Source organism: Delphinus delphis, chromosome 8 (genome assembly GCF_949987515.2).
Source record: "Delphinus delphis chromosome 8, mDelDel1.2, whole genome shotgun sequence".
NCBI lineage: Eukaryota > Metazoa > Chordata > Mammalia > Artiodactyla > Delphinidae > Delphinus > Delphinus delphis.
The window spans coordinates 38674583-38702580 of record NC_082690.1 but is presented as its reverse complement, the minus strand read 5'-3'; the positions used below and the strand labels follow the sequence as shown (position 1 = coordinate 38702580).

Here is a 27998-nt window from a genome sequence, read left to right as displayed (position 1 = left end):
GCATCAGTATTCTCACAACTTTGTAAGCTCTTTCTCCCTGTTTCGTTTACAATGATAATAGGGATAATTTTGGAAAATTAATTGCAGAAAATATTAAGTAATCTCTACGTAAGGACTTAATAAAATGCAATTTTTAATGTATGCAGTTTGTTATGAAGTCCATTCCATGAACCACATAACAGATGAAGCTAGGTTCAACCAACACTTCAAGTAAGAAACAAGTATCTAAAATTCCACAGGGGACGCAAGAGGGAGGAGATATGGGGATATATGTATATGTAGAGCTGATTCACCTTGTTATACAACAGAAACTAACACACCATTGTAAAGCAATTATACTCCAATAAAGATGTAAAAAATAAATAAATAAATAAAATTCCACAGTGAACTGGATCCTATGAGAATACCACTTTTAAGAATTAAAGATACAGAATAGACATGGTCCATTTGTTCACTCTGAAACCATTTTACTTTATTATTTACTTTATTATATTTATATTAAGTGAAAATGTAGATGTACAAAGCAATGAAGATGCCAAAATATGCTTTTAAACTATTTTTGGCTGAATTTGTCTCTCTGAGATCTTCTGATCCTAACATAAATAGTTATGTGGGAAAAGTAATGGATAAAAATAAATAAACTACATCTTAAATCATTAACCTGTAGACAAAATTGGATAGGAAAAAGAACGAACATTATGAAGCATGAAAATACATATCATGAAATTATTCCTGAATGTGAGGGTTGGAAGACTCTGGAGGCCTGAAATCTATTCGTAAGGGAAACTCTGGAAGAGGAGAAAAAGCACTCCTCTACTTAAAATGGGTAAGCTACAGTCTGATTCTGAGGCAAGGAAACTGAATTGAATGAGACACTGATGTTTCTTTCATGGCCCACTGATTTAGATAATGACAGTAGTAAAAAATATATTAGTGAAGATCATTTAAAATACTGCAAAAGGGTAATAAACAGATCTGGGCAGGAATTCAGCAATAAATACGTATAGATGTTAGTCTAAATACATTCTTTAAATACAGTGTTTTTCTATTAAGCTGACAGTACATGAACAGCTCATTCACTTGATAGTCGTATGTTATAAAGGCATTGTTATATAACTTTAAAATACACTTAACAATGATTAAGCTTATGTTTTCTATGTACAGTGGATAAAAGTTTTATTAGACTGTAGAGTGCCATTTCATGGAAATTAAGATGAACATATGTTTCACACAAGATATTTTGCCATGAACCTATACGTAAAATATATAAATGTCACATGATACAGAGAAACAAGACTCATGATCTTCAAATTTACAGGAATTTATAAAATCTTCTCTGAAGGAAATGTGTTACAATTCAGTCAAACTTCTCATCTTGAAAGTAATCCGCAGAACTGAGATATTCTTGAAGTTGATCGTATTTCTGTGTATACAATAAAAAAGCTAGTTATTTTACTCAAAGCAGTGAAGATAAACTAGGCCTTTTCAATCTACAGACACAAATAGGAGCAAGTTAATCTCATGGTAATTGTGAACAAAAATCTTTTTATTATGAACAGGGACTCAATTTCAAATAAGCATTTCTAATTCATATAAAGCATTGGAAAGAGATCAAAATGAACATTATTATTAATTTCATAACTTTCTTATAAATTATAAGTTTTCTATTATCATATTTATAGTAAAAACATAACAACTTTAATAACTTATTCAACAAAAATTTGCTGAACACATAACATATATCAAATACTCTGCTAATGACTGTTTGGGTATTAAAAAAATTGCTTTCCCTGCCCCTAAGGAGAACAGAGTTCACCAATGACAACAAATAACAAGTGCCATAAAGAAGTATAGACACTGTTACGTGGGTTCAGAAGAGAGGTTATGGTTAGCTGAGGTGACCAGGAAAGAGTGACATTTAAGCTGTCCTGGGGAAAAAGATTTGGTAGGCAACGATTTGGTGGAGAGTTTTCTCTAGGAGACAAAAGTCCACACAACAGTGACAAGACAAGAAGGTACGGGATTTGACTACAATCTGAGGTTTTGTAGGGGAATTGAGAGAGATAAGACTGAACCAAAGAGGCAGTATGAAATGAGAGTTTAGCAATAATGGGACAGGCGATGGAAAACTGCCAAAGGTGTTAGGGCAGGAAATTGACACTATCTGAGGTGTATTTTTTGGGGAAAAAAAAGGTGAAACATCTAGTCTAGAATGGTTTGGCAACTACTTACTATAATAGTCTACTGTAATAATTTAGGTAATGAGGGCCTAAATTTGAGTGACAGCAATGAAGGTGGAGAGTAGAGACCAGGGCAAGACAAGAGAAGAGAGGAATTGGGATGATTTGGAGATTTCAAGCTTGACAGATTTCAGAGTGCTTCCTTCAGCTGAGGAGATGAACTGACCTAATGGTTTCTTAACTCTACTTATGAGCTCTGGTTTTACTCCCAGTAAAGTGAGGGAGGATCCTGATAACTCTGATGCTTGTGGTGATAGGAACTGAAACTTGATACTTCTATGGACACACTTTATTCACTTCCTGGTGTTATGTATTCACCACCCCATCCCAATAATCCTGTCTTCAATTTCCCTGGAAACCCCATCATCATAGGCACTCTCTTCTTAAAGAAAAAACATTTGTTAGAATTTGCCAGTGCATATGATACTCTGTTCTTCAGCTCTAATTTAGAATTAGACATATATTACTATTATGTTTATTATATATTTTCATTTTATTATAATTTTGTATTACAATTTTCTTATCATTTGCTCTTTTCTTACACTTGAATTGCTCCTACCCTTTTAATATCATTAGTTAAAAACAGATCTCCTAGTTCAACTGTTAGGAGGAAGAATAAGAAGAATGAAGTTAGTCTAGTTGGCAGGTCTTTGGGAAGAAATGCTGAGATATCCCGAGATAATGGAAGGAAAATGCTCGGAGGAAGAAGAGTCAGGTAAGGAAAAAAGCAAGGTGTGAAACACAAGCTGGGGGAGGAATGACAGGAACAGATAGTTTGTGTAAGGTAAAAGAAGGGGTTCACATAATAATTGAGAGCTAAGAGCAGAAAGAGCCACGGATGTGGCCACTCAAGTATAATAGCACTGAGCCCTGGCATTCTAAAGGGTTAGAATAACTGTGGCCAAGAAGAAGTCATGCATCACAAGAACACATGTAGTGCTATTACTCAAAGACACACACACACACACACACACACACTGAGGGGGAGGCAGAGTGATGTTGAAAAATGTCAGGGTACTTGATAAATCCTGAAATTTAATCACAGCACACAAAGCTGCATATGGGTTTATAATGGCTAATAAACTTCTTTGGTTTCTAGGAAATCTTTTGAGGAAGTCTATAGACAATTTTTTTAAAGTAGGAAGGATCTCAAAAAGAAAATGAAGTTCTTTGGTATTTTATGTGAAAAAAAATGTGCACATTGTCCTAAACATGCACCATCTTGAAATACCTTCAATGCCCAATGCTAAGTGTTATTCTTTAAGCATAATGTGATACTTGGCTTTCTTTTCTTAAGAATGTTTTTTTTATTCCAGGTCCCTTCTGTTGTCATGGACCTTGTTAAGCTTCCTCTAAGGTATGTGATTTGGAAATGCTTTTACTTTTTTCTGCAAGAAGTTTAATGTTCTTCCCTACATATGAAATTATTATATAATATATGTAATGCACAGTGGTTTTGCTACACCTAGTACATAATTTTTTTAAAAATGGAGTGTTCCAAAAGGTCTTTCAACTCCAGGAGAGGGTTGGCAACACTTAAATGCATCAATAAAAGCACTTAAGAATTTAATGTCATTAAGGAAAATGAAGTTGGGACTTACTGGGTAAGTGATGGCTCTTCCCCAAGGCAAATGAAAAAGCACAGAGAAGGATAAGGAGGAAAGAACTGGAAGTGAGAGAAGTGGAAGCAAAGTAAAAGATAAAAAGCTGAAGAGAGAAAAATGAGAGCAAGACGACTTAAGGGTCAAGATGTGGGGGGCAGGCAAGGGGATCAGTGGGTGGTGGTTTGTGGTGGGCAGATAATTGTCAAAAGGGAAACCAATCTTGATGTCATTCACCAGCCCAGGAGACCTCTGTGGAACTTGTAATGTCCTAAGAAGTTCCTGTTTTGTTGTTCTCATTTTCTTTCCTTTTGCTCGTAAGTGTATTCTCTAAGCTCTCTTTTTATTTTTTTCTTTTACAAATTTCCCTATGATATGAATAACGCAGGCAATGGATCTCAAGTCAGCCTTTTTCTTTTTTTAAGATTAAATATACTGAGTTGCCTGAAAATCTCTTATCTGTTCTCTCTTATACAGTCATGTAACTAGACTTGTTTTAGAAGATTGCAATCATTTTAGCATTCTTTCCATGCACCATAACAATTCTAAAAGCTCTGTGAGCAGACCAGAGCTTATGAGCTGCCAGCAGATCTTCGGGAATCCAGTGCACTCTTCAAAACCCCCACTTTATCCCTGATATCAAATTTAGTGATCAACAGGATATGGGGGAATCAAAATCAGTGCCGTGGCCTGAAACCTCTGCATTCCCCTTGATCTCCAGTTACAGTGCTCACTGCTCAGTCCCATGTCCTCAAGAAGAGGATGTGGGTGGTATTAGAACTGGCAGCCGAGATCCTTTCCTCAGATTGGCACCAGGTGCTTCTTCTCTCTCAGGTCACAAGAACTGTTCTAAAGATAGGAAGCAGACAAGCAGAGGTGAGTCCTATACTTTGTCAAAGAAAATAAGGGGACTTAATATATATGTAAAGAAAACCATATACATAAAACTGAAAGGACAGAGGTCCTTCATTAAAGGACAGTATCATTGCTGATTAAAATTTATCTGATGAGTTGAGCGAATGCTTAGAACATCAGGGCACCTATTCAGGGTAGGTCAATGATAAGCATGAAAGGAATGGGTGGAAGAAGAGAAAATACAAAGACAGGGAGAGAAAGAGAGGTTCTCTTTTAAATTTTACTGTCTTCTACTCTCATAATTTGTATCCTTTTGCTGATCAAAATTAGGCTCCAGAACCTACTCGATGAAATGGTTCTTCAATATTGAATACCTTACCTCCTTAATCCAGCCACTTTCTTTTGACTGATTGAAAATTCTCTCCACTGTTTCTTTAACCTGTTCATCTTCAACCTCTTCTGTCTTTGCAATGGAGCAACATTCCTGGTACAGCTTGAATTTAAAATGTTTCAGTTCATGGTAAATTCTGGTACGATTAGCACAAATTCTGCCAACAGTAAACACCTAAAGGAAGAAATAAACATCATCTGCTATATGAAGTGAAGATATTGTAATGAATGTACAGCCTTTCTGGTTTTCAGATTTTCTTTAAAAGTAGAATCCAATAAATGCTTAATTTTTTTTTAATTTATACAATGATTCCTTTACCTTCTTTTATTTAAATAACCCAGTTAATAAAAACTGAGCAACTGCTATGTTTCAAGTATTGAGCTAAGCACTGGAGATGCAGAAATGAAATATGTACCACCTGTATCAGGGGAATTTACAGCCCTGGGAGAAAAACAAATGATTACAAAACAATGTGCCAAATGCTATGCCTGGGATGCAATCAACGTACAGAGAAGGGACAATTAACCCAATCCAGAAAGGAGAAGAATCCTCAACAAGGTGATGCATGAACTAAGTCTTTAAAACACAGAGTCAGCCAAGTTTGGGAAGGAGGAGAAAAATGGCTTATAAGGAAAAGGACAGCCACACCCCAAAACAAGAAAAGCATGCAAGCTATTGTATATACAGTTACTGAGGTAAAAATGCCTGGATTATGATAATTTTCTAGCTTATAAACAACATGCAAACTGAAACAAACTCTCATACCAATATTAAAAATTGGTAGTTTTTAACTACTTTTTTTCTAAAATATTCTGCGAAGTAAAAAATAACTGTGTTTTATCCTATTTGTTTCCTGAATTAATGAGTCTGATATAATTATAACACATTAGTATTTTATTGTTAGAAAACTACAAAATTTTTGATTTCTATGTTTATATGGACTTCTGGGATTCTACAATTAAGAATACTATTCTTGTGAAGTCAACCACCCATTCTCTTTCAGAATGTTTTGAATGTATACTTTGTTATACACACCTATAGCTAAAATAGGAAAACAGTATCCCTGCACTGACCAAATTAAATATAATTGTACCTACATTATTTCACTCATTGTAGAAAACGCATCAGAAAGGGCTCCAAACTTTATAACATGACCAATCTTATTCTCATAGAGTAACCTGAGGAAACAGACAAACTTCTTCCTAACTTATGTATTTGTCTCTGTGTCTACGTGCATAATAGGTTATGCTTTCATGAATTCAGTACAAATGATATAGTTACAATATTGATCTATGTAACTTGTCTTCTATCTGGCAAATAACTGTACCGTTTTTCTGAAATCACACTGTAGGGATCACACAGGTGATGAGTTCAATACACAGTACAAGAGTATACTGATAAAGATGAATGAAAGTTAAATATGATGATCAGCAAGAGTCAGGTTTGATGCATCATCTTGTGAAGATGGTATCTGCGATACCTTAAAACCTTTCTTAAAATCCCCAAAAGTTGAAGAAAATCATGTTCAGATTTCTGTTCATGTTCTGGGAAAATCTGTTTTTCAGATCATCAGACACAATCAGGTATTATTGTTCATTGCTTACTCACTCTAAGTATCATTCCTATTGCAACATTATCATCAAACTAGTCGTATAAATTACAGTTCACTTGCCAGTGCCTCCCACTTTGAGTAAAAAGATACCACAACAGTTGCAGTGGACACTAGGGCTAGTCTCTCCATTTCTGCCATTAGAACAGATGATGTGGGAGAAGTCTCCTATGGTTGTTCTGGAAGAATAATGTGATTTTTTTACTTCTATTGCATTGTATTCTATATATTTCCACAAAACAAGAGGAATTTATCTATATAGAATTTTTAAGTTGGGACAAAAGGGAAGGAGAGGTGTTTAAAAATCTCTAATTTTTTTCTCTATGAAATAAAAATATCCACTGAAAATATTAAACATTATAATTTACTCCTTTCCATTTCTAATTCCTACCCTCTTGGTGTCTACCTTACACTTATGGAGGTCAATAAACCCAAAATTACCTTTAGAATATTCTCACACTATTTTTTTCCCAAATGTGATCACATTTTATATGGAAGAGCCTAAACCATTGTTAGTAAGGCTTCATAGAAAACAGTAAATGTAAACAGTAAATGGATATAGTAGTTGCATACACTGCCAAGTGGACCTCTCCTTTCACCCCACCCCTGTTCTACTGTATTGTTATAGCCCACTATACCTTATGAATTAATGCATACAGTACAACACAGCTTATATTGTAGCATGCTATTTATATGAAGTACTAAAAACAAGTAAAATGAATCTATGCTGTTAGAATAGCATCCTTAAATGTCCAGAAATATATTCAGAGAGTACTTTTTATTAACTAATTGCATTTCTAAACATTAAGGACACTATTCTAGGGAATTCCCTGGTGGTCCAGTGTTAGGACTCGGCACTTTCATTGCCGAGGGGCCAAGTTCAATCCCTGGTCAGGGAACTAAGATCCCAAAAGCTGTGCGGCACAGCCAAAAAAAAAAAGAAAGAAAAAAAGAAGGACGTTAGTCTAACGAGATAGACAGTATTAAAAAACTTGCCAGAGAGAGAGAGAAATGATAAGTTCTGTGATGATTATCTTAAAGCAGATAAGCAAAGTGACATATAAATGATTACTAATCCACTGTGCAGGGTTAGCATAGTTCTATGAACTGATAAATCTGAAGACAACTATCTCAGTTACCAGTGTGAACTAAGGTACCCTACATACCAAAGATATAATTGGAAACAAAGGTAAAAACTGTCAGCAAATTTTCCTAAAGCAGAAGATGGTGATTGCAAGGCAATAGAAATAATCTGATTTGTAATTTATTAGATACAGCATGGAGAAACGTAAATTAACACTGTTTAACAAATTAAAGCAAGGAAATATAATGAAACATGCATTACACACATCTATAATATCCAGCTCACTGTAGGTAGCTTTTTGAGGTATTTCTCTAGGCCCTCAAATACAGAGGAGCAGCCAGCTTCTTAAGGAAATTAAAGTATGGAGAAGAAAGAAAAAAGATCCTCAAGGAAAGAGGAAGGATGGGAAGAAGTTTGGATTTTGTTCCTAGGTCTCTAGGAACATTTAGTGCAATAGACTGAGTTATGGGATTCTCTTTCCTCTTGGCCTGTTCTTTGCATGGACACATTACACCTTGCCACTTGCCTCAAAATTACTGTCTCCTCCCACTGGTTCTTAAGCATCTTGAGGAGTCTGGACAGACTCTGGGCAAAACTGAAAAACTGACTGTTTTCAGTCCTCCTAACTGCCTTTCAGATTTCACATATTTTTCCTCTAGGCGATTTCCTTCTCATCCATGCTCTCAGACTTTACCATAACCTGGTGGTCCAACGCCTCTCATCTCAGTACACTACCCAAGACTGCTGTAACTAAAACTACAGTCCCTCCTCAGTAGCCGCAGGGGATTGGTTCCAGAACCCTCCCTGATACCAAAATCTGCAGATGCTCAAGTCCCACAGTCGGGCCTCCATATCTGCGGAATCCTCTCTGCAGATTTAACCAACCGCAGGTATAAACATAGTACAGTCAACCCTTAAACAACTAGGGTTTGAACTGCACAGGTCCACAGAGACAGGGGTTTTTTTCAATTAATACACAGTCGGTCCTCTGTATCAGTGGATGCGGAATCCATGGAGGGAATTTCAGAGGAAGATCTCAATATTAATATTTTTGCATTTATAAGTGCAACAGTTTTACAAAGATTTAAAAATAGAAGTAGTACACATTTGCACTTTTTCTTTCTTCACATTGCATTGCTCTGTTCTTGTTTATCAAATACATTTCTTCAAATATTTCAAACATTTTCTTCTGTTTTGTCTATTCATTCAAAATTAACAGGACCTTAAATATATAGTGATTGCTCTAGGCTCTGAAACACTTCTGATGTAGTCTAGGCTGAAGCACAATTTTCCTTCAAATCTCACATTGAGGTGAATAGGCCTCTCTGTCTGTGGATTGTCAATTTGGTAGATTATCTGCCCTAAAATTTCCATTGGGGTCAAATTCTCCTTTGGACTCCCAAAGGACTTCTGCTTCCCCTGCCCCAGTTACCTCCCTTTTCATCCTCATCCTATACCCTCTCCCCTCTCCCCCGCAGTTTGGGTGATGTATACTTAGACAGTATGCACTATTTCAGTATCTGACTGAATTTGGAGTGAATCTGCTATATAACACGTATTTTTCACATTCAAAAACTGCACACTCTTTCCTTGTATTCTTTTCCCTTCTCCTGGTGCTTTCTCCATTTGTGAAAATAACTTAGGGTTACTTGTGCAGGCTTATTTAGTGAAAATTTCTAAATGTTGAGAACTAAAATGAAGGGAAAAAATACCTGTTTATCATGTGACATGAAATCATCTATTTCCATAGTCCTGGTGTTATATAACTTTCCTGATAAATGCACCGAATATCTACAGTGGCGATTCAATCCACAAGCCTGGCAGGAACAGTTCTCAGGATTCTTCAAATGGATACTTACATCAGAATAATTTTCTACTCGCTCCTGAAAATAATTTCAAAATGTAATGAATGTTTAAAGGATAAGAAAAGCAACAATAAAATAAAACATAAAAAGAGCCCAGCCAAATTAAAATCAAGGTTAGAAATCACAATGATAGGGCAAGATGTAAGAGCAAAACACACTGGTATTTCTTACTTTAGTACTGAGCACAAGATATATTTAAATTTTAAAAGTGAATTTATAATTTAGGCTAGTAAATGAAAAGAAACCAGATTAGGAAAAAAATTAGTTTCATAATGCTCAAACTTCTGTTACTATTAAGCAGTGCTTTTCACAGGTTTTGATTTACTTCTTTTCCCTCTTCTCATCTCCAGATATAATAGTTAGTTAAAATAGGAAAGAATGAGCAGAAAAAAATTCAGAATAATATAATAAAATGATTAAATTCATTTAGGTTAGTAAAAAATTAAGAAAAAACAAGATCACATTCAGTCTCCATTGTATGAATTATATTTTCCACAAAATATCCCAGAAATAATTTAATTCTCCTATGGTTTCTTACTAAAGTACTAGGAAAATAAACAAGTTTGAACTAGGATTTCTAGGTCGCCAGTATTGCTATGGCCAGTCTAATAGGTGAGTTAGCAATAAGAAAACAAACTCAGAAAATATTTGGTATTCATAAATAAGCTTTATTAAGCTGTGAAATTACTTGTGCTTGAGTAGTTTTGCTTACGCTCTAGACCTGTGCTAGATACTACTGCTGTAATTAGTAGCGTGGATCAGTTTACCACAATATTTGAACTGCACACAATGAGCACATTAGCAGGGTCACTAAACTGCATTCTCTATCAGCCTGACAGTAATTAAGTATCCAATATAGTTTCCTTTTTACATTGTATGATTCACAAAGACATTGTCTTTTGTCTACTTTTTACTGTTTCTCATATTTCATGGTACTTCATGACACATGTCACTTACAGGCTGACATTCAGAGTGAACAGATGACTAACCATCTTCCCTTCCTGCTTCTCTGGTATTCACAGAAGCACATGCTGAGATGAAAGGTCTATCAGCTTGGTTCTCTGAGTGACTACAATAAACAGAGCACCCTTATTGACTCACATTGGACATATAAGTGAAAAATAAACTTTGTTGGGTTAAGTTATTGAGATTTTCGTTGCTGGTTTACTTTGTTTGTCACATTATTTATTTTTGCAGCATAACCTAGCTTATCCTGACCAAGATCGTACTGAATCATCTCTGTCTCTAAATTTTTAAGCTAATATTTTCTTGTATATTACAGTTATTATTTCAACATTGGGTTATTCAAACTCAACATAACCTACCATAGTATGGTAAAGCATACTACAGCAGAATGGATGGGCTTTGAAGTCTGAGAAACCCTACACCTAAGGTTTCTAGGTTCAAATATTGGCCTGCCTGGCTAATTACTAGCTGTGTAACCTTATGTTACTCAATTTTTCTGAGTCACAATTTTCTCATCTCTAAAATGGAGCAAATAATAGTACATTCCTTGAGGGGTTACTCTAAAGATCAAATAAGATACCTTACTTTGCATATCAGTTACTTGGGAAAATTAAATGATCAATATGCTATTGTTTTATTAAAGACAAATATATATATACCACATCTTAAGAGCTATGCTATGTGCTTTACCTTAAAAGTAAATAAATATTTTCTCTATCTGAGGAATAAACTGGAATTTACAAAAGTTAAAAAATCACCCAAAGTCAAAAAGATATATATGGTGGCCCTAAACTCAAGCTATTCTCCAAATTGAAGTCTTTTAATTCTTTTTTTTTATAATCCCATAACTGTCCTTAAACCTAATCCATCTGTGGCTAATTTATCATCAGGTAATTCAAGGCCAAACAGGCCTTGGATGAAGCCAAATCTCCTCACATAAATGAGGTAAAGTAGCTAACGATTTAAGTGCTAGAAGGACTATAAGGAACTTGAACTTCTACTATCTTGCCATTTTCCTCTTGCTAATTATTAGAAGCTACAATGTTAGAAGTAGGGAGGAAGAAAAGACTTAAAAATCATATAGTACAGCCTCTACTATTAGAGATCATAAAATAGAAATCTAGGTGATAACATGAAATCAAATATATCTTATAAATTAAAAAGATGTTTCCCCCAAATTGGTAGAACTACAAAATCTTAAGGTGGAGAAGGATGTCAAAGACTACATAAGTCAGTGTTTCCCTAATTAAGTTATGGGAACCAATATCCTAGAAGGTAATAATAGGTATTTCATGAAAAGAAGCCTCATAGTGAAACACAAATTTGGAAAGTATTATATTCTACATTGCCCTCTTGAAGATTTACAGTATAAATTCACACATTAATGCTCCTTGAAAGTCCTCCAGTTAAGTTAACCCTACTGTTTCTCAACCTTCTTTAACAATGAAACTTTTTTCTGAAATAATTAACATCCTGTGAGACAATCTCCTCATTTTAACAGATGGGCTAAGCCTTAGAGATGTTCTAAATTTACCATTTAGGACTACTTAATTATTGGATAGATATAACAAGTGTGAAAGACTAAAACAATTATAGCCTTTAGAAGAGATGAGAAACAACAAGCTGATTATTTAACAAAGAAAATTGTTAATAATTTAGAAGATTATTCAGTGTGACTGGTTATTGAAGGACTGGAGTGGGGAGGTCTCCCACTCCAACCCCACCCCATCCCCCGACCAGAGATTCAAAAACAAATAAAACTATACCTTATATTGCTCTTTCCAACGACTTCTAGAGACTAAGTTCTCTAGACGAGGCTGAACAAAGCGGTTATCCAAATAATGAAGAGATGTCAACATATCTTGTGCATATGATTTTTGCCTGGTGCCATCTGTTCAGGGGAATAATAACAACAACAACAAAACCAAGCACTTTGCCCGTATAAAATATTTAAATAATTGCATAAAGATTTCTTCCCATAGTTTTAAGAAGATAACTTGCTTGGTTGGTTAGAAACATTTTAAATTTAAAAAAATTAATGAAGTTAAAGAAAATCCTTCCATCAGAGCATTAGGGAAAGGAAGGAGCCACACAGGCTCTCTAATTGTTCCTTGAACACATCAAACTTACTCTTTTCTAAGGGTCTTTACACTTGCTGTGCTCTCTGCTAGATCCATGCATTGCTTCCTCCCTCACTTCATTCAGGTTTCTGTTCAAAAGATACCACTTGGGAGACCTTCTTTGACCAATCTAACTAACAGAGTTTCCTTTCCTTTATCACTCTTGATTTCCTTATCTTATTTTATATTTTTTCAAGAATTAATCCCTTAGGTGAAATCATATCATGTTATATATTTGTTTACTCATTGCTGTCTCTTCCATTAGACTTTACGCAACATGAGGCAAGAATCTTCCATGTCATAGTCATTGCCATATTCCTAGCCCTCAAATAATGCCCAGCCCTTAGTAGGCACTCAACAAATATTTGTTCAATAAAGTCTGAATGAAATCTTACTCTGGAACTTTGGTAGACATTCAGCACAACATATTTATTGTCTTTATTAAGAGCCAGATTCCGTGCTAGATACAAGGGGTGTGTATATAGAAAGTATGGTTCTTCTCACACTCTTGAAAGGGAGGAAAGCAAAAATACATTTTCAATATATATGAAAAGTGCATATACATCAGTGCCACCATACTCATACTCAGGATAATGACAGCACAAATGAGGGAGTGACAAATATTATTTGAATGCGTCACAGATAGCTTTCATAGTGGAAATGATTTCATACTCACTTAGAAAATCTAAGGTAGGAAGGGATTATACTCTAAGGAGAAACAACGAGGCACAAAAGCATAAAAAAGCATATAACTTTTGGTGAAATTCAAGGAGCTTAGCGCTTAGGCTGGGACAACACATGGGTGTTGAATTACCCTGCTGTTTAATTAGTATATGTCCTGTATCCTCAAGTTCACTGTGAACTCTCAAAGGGCAGGGAAACTATTTCTATTGTACTTTCACATATCACAAATAATAAACACTAACAAGTTTTTCATGTGAATGGACTTTTGCTGTAGTTGATACTAGAGGGAACAACTGGAGGGCCTTAAGATTGGGTCTCTGTGGTTTTGTTTATACACACACACACACATATATACATATAGAACAATGAGGCTGCTTAAAAATTGGGAAAAACCCCTGATTCTTCCATTCATATTATTAACTTACCATATAATGTTCCCAGAAAAGATTTATCTAGAGCATTGATCAGAAGAGCCTTCACAACTCTTTCAAAGTGAGTATAGTGGTCACTAAAAGAATCTGAAATTAATTTAAAATAAGTATTAGAATCCAACAGACAAAACAATTGCCTAAATACAATGGGTTCCTTTCTCCAAGGCTAAGAAATTAAGAAATAGGAGAAATTGCTTAATTATCCTAATTTTATAGCTGGCTCAGTGACTTGTCTAGTCACTGAGAATGAAGATGAAAAAGAGAGAGGATGAAAAACTTCCCAAAGATCATATAGTTAGTAAGTGTTGGAACCAAGGCTGGAACAGACACTCTGACTCTAGATTTCATGCTACAATCCCCTACATAGATGTTGTTCCGCATGGTAGTTAGATTTGATACTTTCATACTTCAGAACATAGGATTTTAGACGTGAATGGGAAATTGGAGAAAATAAAATTCAAATCCTTCAAGACTAGTACAAATGACTCAATGATGAAATAACTTATTACACAACTAGATAGAGGCAGAGTCAGGAATAGAGCTCAGACCTCCCCCAGAGCTTTTCTCATCACTTTAATCCCTATATTGGATGGGCTTCTGTGGAATACCCCAGAAATATTGTTTATAACTTTTCTCCATGATTATAAAAAATTTCAAAAGGATACAGGAGAAAATAAACAATATTCATATTTAGGAATAACTTGACTTTTTCAAGGTAGCTAATCACCTTCCCCACACCCAATCATTGGATAGTTTGGTCATTCTGTTGATTTTCTGTGCATCCTTTATCATGTATTTCATATATATGCTAAGGTTTTGTTTCAGCCCCATCTGCCCTTCCTTTCCTACTGATCTGGCTGTCATTCTCACATCAGTACAATATTGTTTTACTTACTGCAATTTTATGATTACTTTTTATATCTGGTGGGGCAAGTCCTTCCACTTTATTTTTTGTTTTCAAATGTTATTTATTCTCATGTATTTGTTCTTTCAAGAGAACTTTAGGATTGTGTTTGCAAAGCTGAATCAAAACATTAATTTCAGAAGATATAACCTCTTGTATGATTTATTACCTCCCAGAAACATGCTTATCTCTTCTTTTACTCACATTTCCTTTCCTTATTCCACAGTAAATTTTATTCTTGTACCTGTAAAGTCATGCTTTTCTTCTTAAGATTAGGCCTGGTAATAATTTTGTTCACTAGTGTAAATGGAATTTTCCCTCATTATATCTTCTAAATTATTGACAGCATATAAGAAAACTACTGAGTTTTACATATTTATTGTGCATCTGGCATTTTTTGAGATGTTTTTCTAAGGAAAATGAGCTTCCTGGAACATTATAGAGCTGGTGAGAGAGATACTGTTTGGGAATTCCTGGCACTGACTGCTTTCTCCCCTACCCTGAGGAGGATGTAGTCTTGCTAGTGCTAAGTTTATTTCAAAAACCAAGAGAATGTTTATAAATATTCTCTTATTAGAGAATAGAAGCACATGGACTGTTGGTGTACTTTCTTCTGAAATGGAGATGTAAGCCCAGTGTAAGAGGGCAGGGGCAGAGCAAGAAATGGGCCCCTTTTTCTACTCCAACAGGTGCCTCCCACTCATATAGAGAAAAAAGAACTTAAGAAAAATATGGAAATAGATGCTGCATCTACTCCTACTCTCAATATATTCATATCCTTTCTCTTAACTTCTGTATCTTTGGTTAAATAAGTCAGAAACTGATAGCTTGTGTATAATCATATTATGTTCAATAATGTCTTTTCCTTTTCAATAGTTATATTTCTTGTTTTACTTTCACATCTGTTGCATTGTTGAAAACACCTAGAACAAAGTAGGAAATATTTTTGTCTTGTTCTTTATTTTAAAGAGAATACCTCTAGTGCTTCATTATGATGTTAGATCTTGGTTTAAAATATTCTTTGTTATGTAAAGGACATATGCTCATATAACTATTCATAAGACTTTTTGGAAAACTAGATATGGGCATTGAATGTTATCAAATGCCTTTTTAGAATCTATTGAAATTATTATTTTTTCTCTTTTGACATATGCAACACATTAATATGGCACCTAATATTAAACAATTTTTATAGTTCTAAAAAGAATGGTTAGAGGACTTTTTCTTTACTCTTGTAATTACAAAAATACTTCCTTCATATGCCTGTTTGAAAATATTTTTCATCAACTTAGGATGTAAGCCTCTTTAATCTGCATAAACAGGTGTGTTTGGCAACTCAAAAACATTTTCTTCTATGATACCTTTGAATTCACATCTCCATGTGTCTTTATATCCAGAAACATGGTAAGCCTCTGAACACATTCAAATCTTTTATATATCTCACTAAGGTTATGTAATTTTCTTCCTTTAGATTTCCATTTGTTCTGTATTCCCCCCGCCAGGAATTTGTGAAATAGGGTCTTCAATTCTATTCCTTTATGTATTATCTCCTCCTTTAGAAATGATGTTTTATTTTTCTCTCTATGCTAGAAGCTTCTAGGGTTTAACCTACATATCATTGATGAGATTTTCTGTACTGTTAATTCTGCTCTCTACTGCTTTCAATATAGATTTTATTTCTGACTTTATATTTTTCATTTCTGGCAGTGTATCCTTAACTACCTCCCTTTCACCTCAAATTGTTCTCTCCTCATTACTATTTCTTTTTCATAGATTGCAAAGCAAATGCTTTGTACAATTTTCTTCTGTTTCCTTTAATGAAACATTTTTTCATGGGCATTTTCTTCCCGAGTCTTCAGGGCAGGGTTACTTTTCCCTTGTGCCATATGATTTCACTGGTACTTTTTATTTATCCTAAAACAAGAGGAGGAGTTCTCGAGAGGATTTAATATTTAACATAAATTGTTGTGAGACTGCTCTTAGTCATACCATGCATGTTGATAGAATGATTGTTTAATTGCTAGGTGGAGACTAAGTTAATGTTCACTCTATCTAATTTCCAGTATTCTAGCAAGGCACTAGTAGACTGAGATGTACTTTTATAATGTACTACTTGGTTCTCTGTCACTCTGAACATATGACAGAGTACTGGAAAAATAATATAATCTTTAGTATCTACAAATCTGAAGGTGTTCCTATCTCTCTACCTGTGTATAACATTATTACCATGTGAACTATATAGATCTGTAATACAACAAACCATTGCTAGTCCATCCCTCTACTTTCTTTGGTATCTTTTCTGGGAGTTGCAGTCTCAGAATAAATATGAATAAATAATAATAGGGATTGATGAGAAGCAAAAAAGACTGTCTTTTAAGTGCTTCAACCATGTAGCAGGAGGCAAACTATTCTATTTTAAGGTGTTACAAATGTGTCTGTCTTTCAGAGCCAAATGGCAGATAGCAAGGAAGTAACAAAATGTCTTCCTACAGTAGAACTGTTCTCTTCAAAAAGGTAAAATTGCATATGCCACTGATTGTGAGTCTCAAGTGAGTGCTGAATTTGGAGTTCTGAACATCTCTCCCAAATTCTGATCACATGTTGAATATGAGTAGTTGCCACTGTTCTTATAGAAGTTGGGGATGGGGGGAGAATGAATCTGGGAATACTAGCCTAATTACAACCTAACCCAGGCCACAGAAGGGTGTTCACTATTCATCATATAGATTATTGCTTTAACAAGAAAATGTATGTTGATTTTCAAATGTAAGAATTGATTTATAGCAACTTTTAGAACATAATCCCTTGGCATATCAAAAACTGCCTGTATTTAGCTTCATTTATTATATTCTTAAATGGCATAATCATTGTTACGTATTAAAAACATTAATCAAATCATAAATCATCACATAAAAATATGTGGTTTTTTTTTTCCTCTGACGTATTAATAAATCTGGTCACGCCTAACATTTTTGTTTCTTAAAACTATAAGACCAAGGAGTCTTCAGTCAATATGTTTATCTTAATCATCCATCCATCCAACTAATAAGTTCTTATAATGTGTCACCAAGTCTAATGTGTATTAGGATTACAAAGAGAAGTGAAGCTGATTAACGATTTAAGTAATTTTTTGGGAAGTAGGGATGCTCATTTGGATTTCTTTACTGAGCTTTACTTTTTCACATACCATAAAATTCACTCTTGGGTGCACAGTTCTGTAACCAAAACACGAAGTTGTGTAACCACCATGACAATCAAAAAAACAAGTTCTACCACCAGCCCAAAACTCCCTTATGCTCCCTCTCAATCATTTAGTTTTGCACATATTGAGTCTGAGATGTCTGAAAGACACCCTGATGACAAGGTTCAATAAAAAGATTTAAAAATTGGGCCTTAAGACTCTGGAGAAATCTGTGCTGGAAATAAAAGTTTGGGAATTTCCCCATAGATTGGGCTGAAGTTATGGGGCAGAGACTGCCTGAAGCACAAGCAAAGTGAAGGTAGTTTGAGGATGGAACCTTTAGAAACATCAATACTTACATGGCAAATGGAAAAAAGAGGAAAGCAATATTATAAAGGGGAATGCAAGAAGCGAAAAAGAGAACTTTGAAAGTGAGAGTTGTCAATGGTTAGTGGCAAAGCACACAGCAATATCAGGTTAACGTAAGAACCAAAGCACATCTTGGCAACTAAAAAGTTATCACTAACTTTGGTGAGAGCAATTTCACTGGATCGATGGGTATAACAGTCTAAGCACAATGCTTTGCAGAGTTACTGGGAGACTTGAACCAAAAGATAAGATTTAGAATGGTGGCTAATAGAACATGCTAACTCAAGGGAGGAAAGGCATTAATATGGTTACAAGTTGAGAAAAGAGAGCTTGTAAGGATAGAGCCAGAAGGAGAAGCTTCAATTAAGAACACATAAGATAAAATCTATTGCATAGAAAATGAGGTACATCTCCTTCTAAGGTGGAGATGCTCAATAGTAAAAGCAAGCACAGGACTCCTTGATATTTACCCAAATGAGTTGGATACTTATGTCCATAGATATATTTGCACACAAATATTTATAGCAGCTTTATTCATAATTGCCAAAACTTGGAAGCAACCAACATGTCCCTCAGCAGGTGAGTGGATTAACGAACTGTGGTAATCCATACAATGGAATATTATTCAGTGATAAAAAGAAATGAGCTATCATGCACATTAAGACATGGAGGAAACTTAAATGCGTTATTAGGTGAAATATGCCAACCTGAAAAGGCTACATGCTGTAAGATTCCAACTATAAAACATTCTGGCAAAGGGAAAACTATGGAGACATTTCAAAGGTCAGTGGTTGATAAGGGTTCTGGGGTGGGAGGGAGGGAGGGATGAGTAGGTGGTGAACAAGGCATTTTTAGGAGAGTGAAACTGTTCTGATATTGTAATGGTGGATACCTGTTGCATCATTATACATTTCTCAAACCCATGGAATGTACAACACAAAGAGTGAGCCCCGACACAAACTATGAACTACAGTTAATAATGTATTCATATTGGCTCATCGATTGCACCAGATATACCAAACTAATCCAAGATGTTAATAACAGGGAAACTCTGAATGAGGGGTTATATAGGAATTCTCTGTACTTTCTACTCAACTTTTCAGTAAATCTAAAACCTCCCTTAAAAAAACAAAAGCAAGCATAAAAGTGTAGGATAGAGAAGAAAGTTAAAATAGTTCCCATGTGGTGGACTTTTATTTTCATTAATTAACAGGAGTGTTTATGAGTGGGTATCTCTCAGTAAATGTTCTATCACATTCTAGATATTAATATCCAGAATGATGGGACACTTCCTAATTGAGTTTTCCTGGGATTCAAATGTCCAGATGGCAGGTGAACCAGTGCCTACTGACATAAGGAAAACAGTCATTAACTTTCAATACACAGATGCTTATCACTGGCATTTCTGTAACTGATAAATTTCTTGAAATTTGATTCATACCTAAATCTACTAATTTATCTAAATCATGGTATCTAATTTGAACCATATTACACTTAACTTTAGTAAATATGCCCTTTAATTTTTTTTGGAAAAAATGCATTCTTGAAGAAAAAAAATGTTTTCATCCAACAGAGTTGTACCAGAGTTGTAAAACATCATAAAAAAGTCTTTAAATTTATGTACAATTATAGGGATCAGAACAATAATACATATTTAAAGACATCCTAAATTTTCAGGGCCCTATTATTTATATTTTCATTGTGTGAAAATATAAAAGATTCTAATTTCCTGATAGGTTTCACTGAGTTTCACTTCAAAAGATCAGATAACACCTGTGGTTCTCAAAGTGTGATCTGTAGACCCCTGGAAGTCTCCTAGTCCATTTAAGGGGATCAGTGAGGTCAAAGCAATAACACTAAGATAATTATCTGCTGTTTCACCATGTTGACATTTTCAATGATGTTGCAAAAGTAACTATGCATAAGGCAGCTGACCCCTTAACATGAATCATGGCTATAGGATCAAACTACTAGTAATCATTATAATCATTCCTATGCATTCAGTAAAAAACGTACTTTCACTTAAGAATGTCCTTGATGAAGCAGTAAAAATTATTACTTTTATTAAATCTTGAATCTTGAGGATACACCTTTTTTGTATTCAGTGAGATGAAATGGTAAGTATGGATAAAGCACTTGTGCTGCATATCAAGTGTAATATCGTACTTTAAGAAAAAACTGAGTTGGGAGTTAAAAAAGCCTCATTTGTCAGGTTTACTTGAAATACCATGTTTACTTGAGAGAACTATTGACCAGCTATGTTATTCAGGCATTTGTCAAGTATTTTGTCAAAAATGAGCAAAGAGAAACTGTCATTTCAAGAACTCACAGTATTTGTTACCAAAGATAAAAAACAGATTTTTGAGTAGAAATTAGAATTTTGAAAAACTTGTATTTGTTACTATGAGCTTGACAACTTCCCAATACCTAAAGAATTTTCTGATGAGATTGGTGGTGATATTAATGAATGTGATTTCTTAAATACTGTATAATGAAATGTGTCAAAATATGGAAGAGCTACATAACCCAGTGAACCAATATTTTCCAAATGATCAGTGCATGATGTTACAAAATCATGCATGGGTAAAAGATCCATTCAAATTACAAGACAAACCAATGGAATGTAATGTTAAGTACTAAAAGTTCATTCACATGCTTTCACATTCCATACTGCAAACTAACCTTTAAGAAACTACCACTTGTTCAATTTTGGTGTGGTGTCAAATAAGAATATCCACAATTATTTTAAAAATGCTTTAAAAACAATCCTCCCTTTTCCAGCTACCTATCTGTGTGAAACAAAATTGCTTTCATCTAATATCACAAAATATCACAACAGACTGAATGCAAAAGCCGATATAAGAACCCAGCTGCCTTCTGTTAAGCTAGATGTTAAATATATTTATTAAAATGTAAAATAATGCCATTCTTCTCATTTTTTTGAAAAATAGTTATTTTTCAGAAAAATATTATATAACGAGCTTATCACATTACACGAGTTATTTTAAGTCATTTAATTAATAGATATATTTAAAATTTCTCTTTTGTATTTCTACAATGGTAAATGTTGATAGATATAACCCACAGAAACAAAAGCTCTTTGGGGTCCTCAATTATTTTTAAGAGTGTAAAGGGTTCTCAAAACCACTAAAATAAACTATTATTAGACAAATTTACCTGAAAATGAAACCACAGCTCCTAATCAATGATTTAGAACATGATAGTAAAAGGCTGATTTGATACTTAGTATAATATCATGATTAGAACAAGTCATAAAACATTCTCTTGATATTTAACTTACAAAGAGAATTCTGCTTTACTAATTTCAGTTTTTCTCCTCGTTGGCTTTTATTCTCTTCATCACCCTCCTCATCTTGCACTACAAAGTCATCAATAACATAATCATCTCCATCTTCATCATATTCATAATCATCTTCCTCCTTCCCCTCCTCCTCATCATCATTTTCATCACTGCTTGGGCAGGATTTCTTTTCAGAGTCCTAATTAAATTAAAACATACCTTTTAGTATTTTTAGTAAAGTGTACCTTTAAAAAATTGTCAGTATGGGGCTTCCCTGGTGGTGCAGTGGTTGAGAATCTGCCTGCCGATGCAAGGGACACGGATTTGTGCCCCGGTCCGGGAGGATCCCACATGCCGCGGAGTGGCTGGGCCCGTGAGCCATTGCCGCTGAGCCTGCGCGTCCGGAGCCTGTGCTCCGCAACGGGAGAGGCCACAACAGTGAGAGGCCCACGTACCGCAAAAAAAAAAAAAAAAAAATTGTCAGTATGGATGTGAAATTAAGATTAAATCTGAAATAAAAAACTGATTTGTAGAAATTAATTTTATATTTTAAGGTTAAAAAAATCTTATGTTAAATGTTGAACTTTTGAAATTAGGAAGAAGATAATATACCCTGGTAAGTGAAATAAAATGTTTAAAATCGACATTAAGATTATAAGTAGAAATTAAAAACAGGAAAGACCAAATTTTAAAGAAGTCTTTCAATTTTAAAAAAGAGTGAAAGAATGAGGCTCATAAAAAATATTATTAGATACAATACTGCAATCAAACATGTTCAAGGAAACTTGACTAAAAAATAAATTTTAGAATTATTGTGAAATAGAACAGACTCAAGCCCTTTGATTTTTATAAAATACTTAAAAAGTTAAAAACAGTAACAAAACCAATAAAATATAACACACCTCAAAATCTCTACTACTACTGCGTCTCTGACGAGATCTCTGTTTTGAGAGGTCTTGCAGTTTCTGGAGCTGTTCTCGCTTTCTTGCAGCTAAAGTTTTTTCAGGTTCTTTTTGCTCCATCTCCACTGAAGAACATTCATCTTCAACCACTCTACGTGGATGTTTAACTCCCACTTTTCTAACAAGGATATCACTGTCGTCACTTTCATCACTGTCGTACATCACAGAGGAGGTCCTTTTTCTCTTCCCTCGCTTGATGTGTTCTTCTTCTAAATCCTCCTCTGTTATTTGTCCAGAGTGTTTGTTGAGATCATCTTCCTCTTGACCTGAATGCTTTTCGTGATCTGGTAAGTCAATACTTCCATGTTTGGTTTTGTTCTTTTCTTCTTCATATGTTGAACTGTTGCCAGTGTTAATGAGATGCTTACTATTGTTTCCTTCACTTTCAACTTTAATTAATTTAAGCTCTCTTTCATTTTCTGGCTTCTTATTACTATCAAGCCCCTCATTACTATCAGGCTCTTCGTCACTGTCAACACTTTCATTACTGTCAACACTTTCATCACTATCAAGCTCCTCATCGCTCTCAAGTTCATCATCACTATCACATAATTGTGAGACACTACTTCTTTTAGTCCGCCTCCAATCCACTCGAGATTTCTGTTCACACTCTTGAGTTTTAGAATTTTTCCTTGTTTCATGTCTTCTAATATGTACCATTTTCACTTAAGCTTCTACAAAATAAAGTTATTAGGAATATAATAATGATAACCAGATTACAACAATGAATGCATTTATGGTACAAACTATATTTATTTGGTGTTATTAAATGGTTCACAAAGGTAAAATCACATGAAATATCTGAGTGAAGATGGTTGCATAATTTGCATAACAAATTATGGAACAAATAATTTATTGAACATCTATGAAATCATCATATGAACATCTATTCTGAATTATGTTGTATGTTGTGCTGATAGAGGTTCATAATTAAGAAAAATGCAAGGTAGTATTCATTTAGTACCAAATGAGTGATAAAAAAATAACTGCAATAAAAGTGTAAAGATGCAGGAAGATCAGAACAGCAAGTGTTTCACTGAAAATTTTATTGAACAGATATGATCTGATAGACCGCTGAAGAACTGATTAAATTTGAACAGAAAGAATGAAAGACAAAGGGATTTCAGGAAAAAATGATAAAGTCAAAACTTTGGCACTGAGAATGAACATGACATGTTTAATAACAAGTGTGACCAAAAAGGTGTGAAAAAAGGCTTTATGCTGGAAAAAAGAGACCAGTATAGAAAGGTAGGGTGGAATTACAGAATGATTCCTCCCATAAGCAAAGAAGGATTCTGAATAAATTACATGAATTATAACATAAAAGTTAAACATTTATATGAAGAAAGTTATAAAGTACTAAGTGACATAAAATAGATAACAGTGCAAAATTGAGTGATAACTTATCTACCAAGATTTCAGCCTCCATATATTTTAGTAAAATGGCAATGGCTTTAATCCATTAAAAGTTAAAGATACAATATAATCCAATAGAAAACTTACTAACAATCCAATAACATAGGTGAAAAAACAAAAAAGTTTCATGGCGAAGCAGAGCATGGTACTGGGAAGGAAAACAAATGATCTAAGTTCCTGATTCAGAAAAGGGTGAACACCATCAAAATTATCACAAGTATACAGTAAAAGAACAATTAGAGACAATTTAACTAGAAAAACGGTAACATATATATACTTCTGTGGTTGCTAAGGAAAATAGAAATATGATCACGATGCAATGAGACTGACCTCATAATACACATGTAAGAACTTATGTATTCAACTGAGTGCTGTCTCCTTCAAAGAAATCACATTATGAGGTTGATTGTTCTAATATTTCCATGATGGCACAGAATATTCTGGAGATTTTCTATTTTATTTTCAAAAAATATGAAAATAATCATACTTCATTTTTTATCCCAAAGAGACATTTAAATATGCACTTTATTCACTTGTCTTAGTTATAAGGGACTGTTACCAGCTTCCAGAAATGAAAGGCAATTTGAAAAGATGAAGATTAACTACTATTAAAGATATTTTTTAAATGTGCTGCAAACTCTGATGGTAATTCCAAAACTAGAACGCCAGAAATTTTTTGAGCAATGGCAGTGTTACTGAACCCAGTTTATACCTTCCCAAGATGATTATCTTTTTAGTTGGGGGGGAGATACCACCCATTTCATTGCACAAATTCTGTTATGTTTATAAGGCAATGTGACTGCTTCTATAATGGTAACAACTCATATAAAATCAGAACAACAACAGTTGCTAAGATTATACACAAGAAATTATAATGTAGGCGACCTTATGACAGTAACTGCTACAAGATACCTTCAGCACTGTAACAGCGATCTACCAAATCCTAGTCCATAGACCAAATATTCTGCTATTTGAAATTACACTTAGGTTGCATTTTACAGAAGGTTTATATTAAAATCAGCAAAGAATAAAACTGTGTGTGGTCAAAATTACTCTTTTTAAAGATCTCTATATTACTCTTCAAAGTATGGATTATTGTATACCATACTGCTGCAAAATATGTCCCCCCAGTTTCTCTTTCAGGTTTTAAACAGATTACTGTTTTTTTTCTTTTTATTGAACACCAGATAAACTAGGCAGGTTATATTTTGAAGCCATATAATACAAAGAAGTATTTTTTAAGCATATATAGTTATAAATTTGCATAAGCTAACTGTGCATGTGCTTTACACTACAATAAGAAGGTAAGGCTTTTTTATAAATCTGTCTGAATTGGGAGAAATAATGAAAACAAGTTTATGAAAACAAAAGACAGATATGGCCTCAGCAGATACACTAAAGTATGGACAGGAGGAATATTAAGATGATTTTATTAGTACTCAAAAGCAGTTTCATACACACTAGATGATTATCTTACAAAACTATACCATGTGCAAAAGACAGTTATCATTTCAAGAGGTGATTCCTATGACAATAATAGAAATGATTAAGAATGTCACACTATTCAAATATCTATGACTGCACAGAGTTAAGCTATTAAAAAACGCTATATGTATAGTAATTTTCAGTACATTTTCAAATATATTTTAAAATCCTGACACTGATCCTAAAAGGAAGATATTGTCTATCTTCATTTATAAAAATCAAAGCCAAGGACGTAGAGTTTAAATGACTTACTGAAGATCACACAGCTCGTTAGTGACAAAGCAGGGATTAGAAACCAGATCTCCTGATTCCCCATCCAGTGCTAAACAATGACTGCTGCCAATATTATATTTGTACAAGGTAGGAAAAGTTATGCCTTCAAGAAGTCATTATTTTATCTCTCATTCAGGCTAAATTTTAGTTTCTGAAAATAATCATTAAAATAGTTTGACTAAGAGTTTACAAACATGCTTTTTAAATTATGTAACTGGATTTTAGTGCACATGAATTAGGCCAGAAACTTCTGTAAATTATTTATCTAACAGGCAAGAAAAGAATGTGCAAGAGAGATGAAAACTTGCAGACTTCCCTCTACCACCTTACTGATGACACTGACCACAAAATTTAAGGGATTCCCCACTGAGTCAAAAAGTAAAGATTCCAAAGAAAGGCAGTCTCTGATGAGAAAAAAATTATTTTGGAAAGCTGCAGTATTGAATGTTTGAGGAGACAAATTTTATGTAAACAAATCAAATTTCATTTGGCCAACTGCCAAATTTCCAGGGCGTCTCATATTTCAAAATTGCTGTTTATATCAATAACGTCAAAAAATCTGTCATTGAAAAGGAAGATAATTTGATTATGGTTGGCTCCTCTTTTTAAGTGTGGATACTTTTACTGTGTGAGCTGGGGAGGGAAGAAGGATGACAGGGAAAAGGTGAGTGAACTGAACCTGAAGACAGAAATGAGAAGATAGAGCCAGGCTGATGGGTAAGACATCTCTTGATCATTATAATTCATTCAGAAAATAATCCATGCAAATGGATGTAATTTCTATATATGCTGAGTATACACTCAATTTTTTGAAATGAAAGTTTTATCAAGCTTCTTTAATGATACCTTACCTTTAGGCAAAGAGAAAAACAGGGACTCCACACAGAGAGCATTAAATAAGTGAATGAAGATGATCAATACTATCACATCTTTGTTTCATGGTTAAAATCATGTAAATAGCACATACTATCCTGTCTGCCAAAGAATGTCAAGGCGATAACCCATAAGGCTTGTGTTCTTTCTCTAGCATGGTAACTCTACAACTAAAAAGGGTACTTTGATGCCACCTGAATTTCTCATCAGAAGAAATATCCTTTATTCTAAAGTTTGAGGTTAATTCATCAAGAAAAGATTCATTCTAGGAATCATCGACTTGCCCTATGAACAATGTAGGTGGTAGTTTACACTTAAAAATTTGAAGGGTGGTGGAACCCCAGCCATTACTTGAAATTCCACCAGAAGGGATGCATCCTATTTGTAAAACATTACCCCTCTTGATGTTTCCTTTTATATGACAGTTTGGAGAGGAAACCTTAATAAACCAAAGAAACAGTCATTGAATGTATACTATGCGCCAGCACATGCTCCGGAGCTGTGGCGTTTCTAGAATTCAACAACACGGTCTCTGCTCCCAAGGAGCTCACAATCTGACGAGATTACTTGGGACACCAAAACAAGCCAGCGTAATACATGATTTAAGGGCTACAGAATATGATTCTTTTTTTGTTCTTATCGCAGTGCTGTGAATAAATTTATCATAGTTCTTCCACTGGCTGGAAAACAGGGCAGCACAACAAAACAGAAGTGGGAAATAGGAAAATACGAAAAACATAAAGGGAGGAAAGCCAATGTCCCCTACTTAGATTTACGGTTTAGTACTCCAAAATTTCGCACAGAGTGGATCCTGCCGGCTTGCTATCTCCGACAACTATAGTATTCATTAAAATCTGTAACACTGAAGATGGTTCGCTAAATTCAGCAGGGATGAGGGGCCTAGGAAGGAATAGAGCCTCTCGGGAGTTAACACCACAGTCATTTTCATGATTACAAACCTGTCTCCTCGGCGGGACGTAGACACCTGGCGCAGATCGCCCGCCCGTCTGCTACTCACCCCCAGGAAGGAGGAGGCACCGTAGCTAAGAAACGGGACCCTCTGACAGAGCTTCGCGATGAAGTGCGCGGGACGTCACAAACCCCCGGACCTTAGAGGAGCTCGGCTCCCAGAAAACAAACAAGGATTTGGAAAAGCCAGAAACCCGCGAAATTACCCGCGGAGCCCCGCGCATCAGCCCTGCCCACTTCCCCTTCGCGGAAGTAACTGGCACCCCGCCCACTGCAGCTCTGCCCCGGCGGCCCGCAAGTGGAGCGACGCGCGGAGGGCAGCCGTCCCGCCTACCCCGAGAGCGCCGGCGGGAATTTTTTTATCCCCGCCCTTCTAATAAACCATCAGCAGCCGGAAGCTTGCCCGCACCGCACCCACG

At 34.9% G+C, this 27998-nt stretch overlaps 1 protein-coding gene across 2 annotated transcripts; it reads right to left on the bottom strand.

Annotated features, from left to right (window-relative positions):
• Nucleotides 1-2: 2 nt before the first annotated feature.
• On the bottom strand, nucleotides 3-27998 carry CCDC82 (coiled-coil domain containing 82). Of its 2 annotated transcripts, none has more exons than XM_060018074.1 (8): nucleotides 24310-24430; nucleotides 22504-23237; nucleotides 21602-21800; nucleotides 13841-13933; nucleotides 12378-12502; nucleotides 9493-9663; nucleotides 5076-5261; nucleotides 3-1423 (listed from the first exon to the last, which is right to left on the bottom strand). In XM_060018074.1, the coding sequence occupies exons 2-8, from the start codon at nucleotides 23221-23223 to the stop codon at nucleotides 1358-1360; spliced, it is 1560 nt and encodes a 519-aa protein (XP_059874057.1). In that variant the 5' UTR covers nucleotides 23224-23237; nucleotides 24310-24430; the 3' UTR covers nucleotides 3-1357. The 2 variants fall into 2 exon arrangements, with proteins under 2 accessions (XP_059874057.1, XP_059874056.1); XM_060018073.1 differs by lacking the exon at nucleotides 24310-24430 and adding an exon at nucleotides 27570-27998 and having other exon boundaries at nucleotides 4-1423.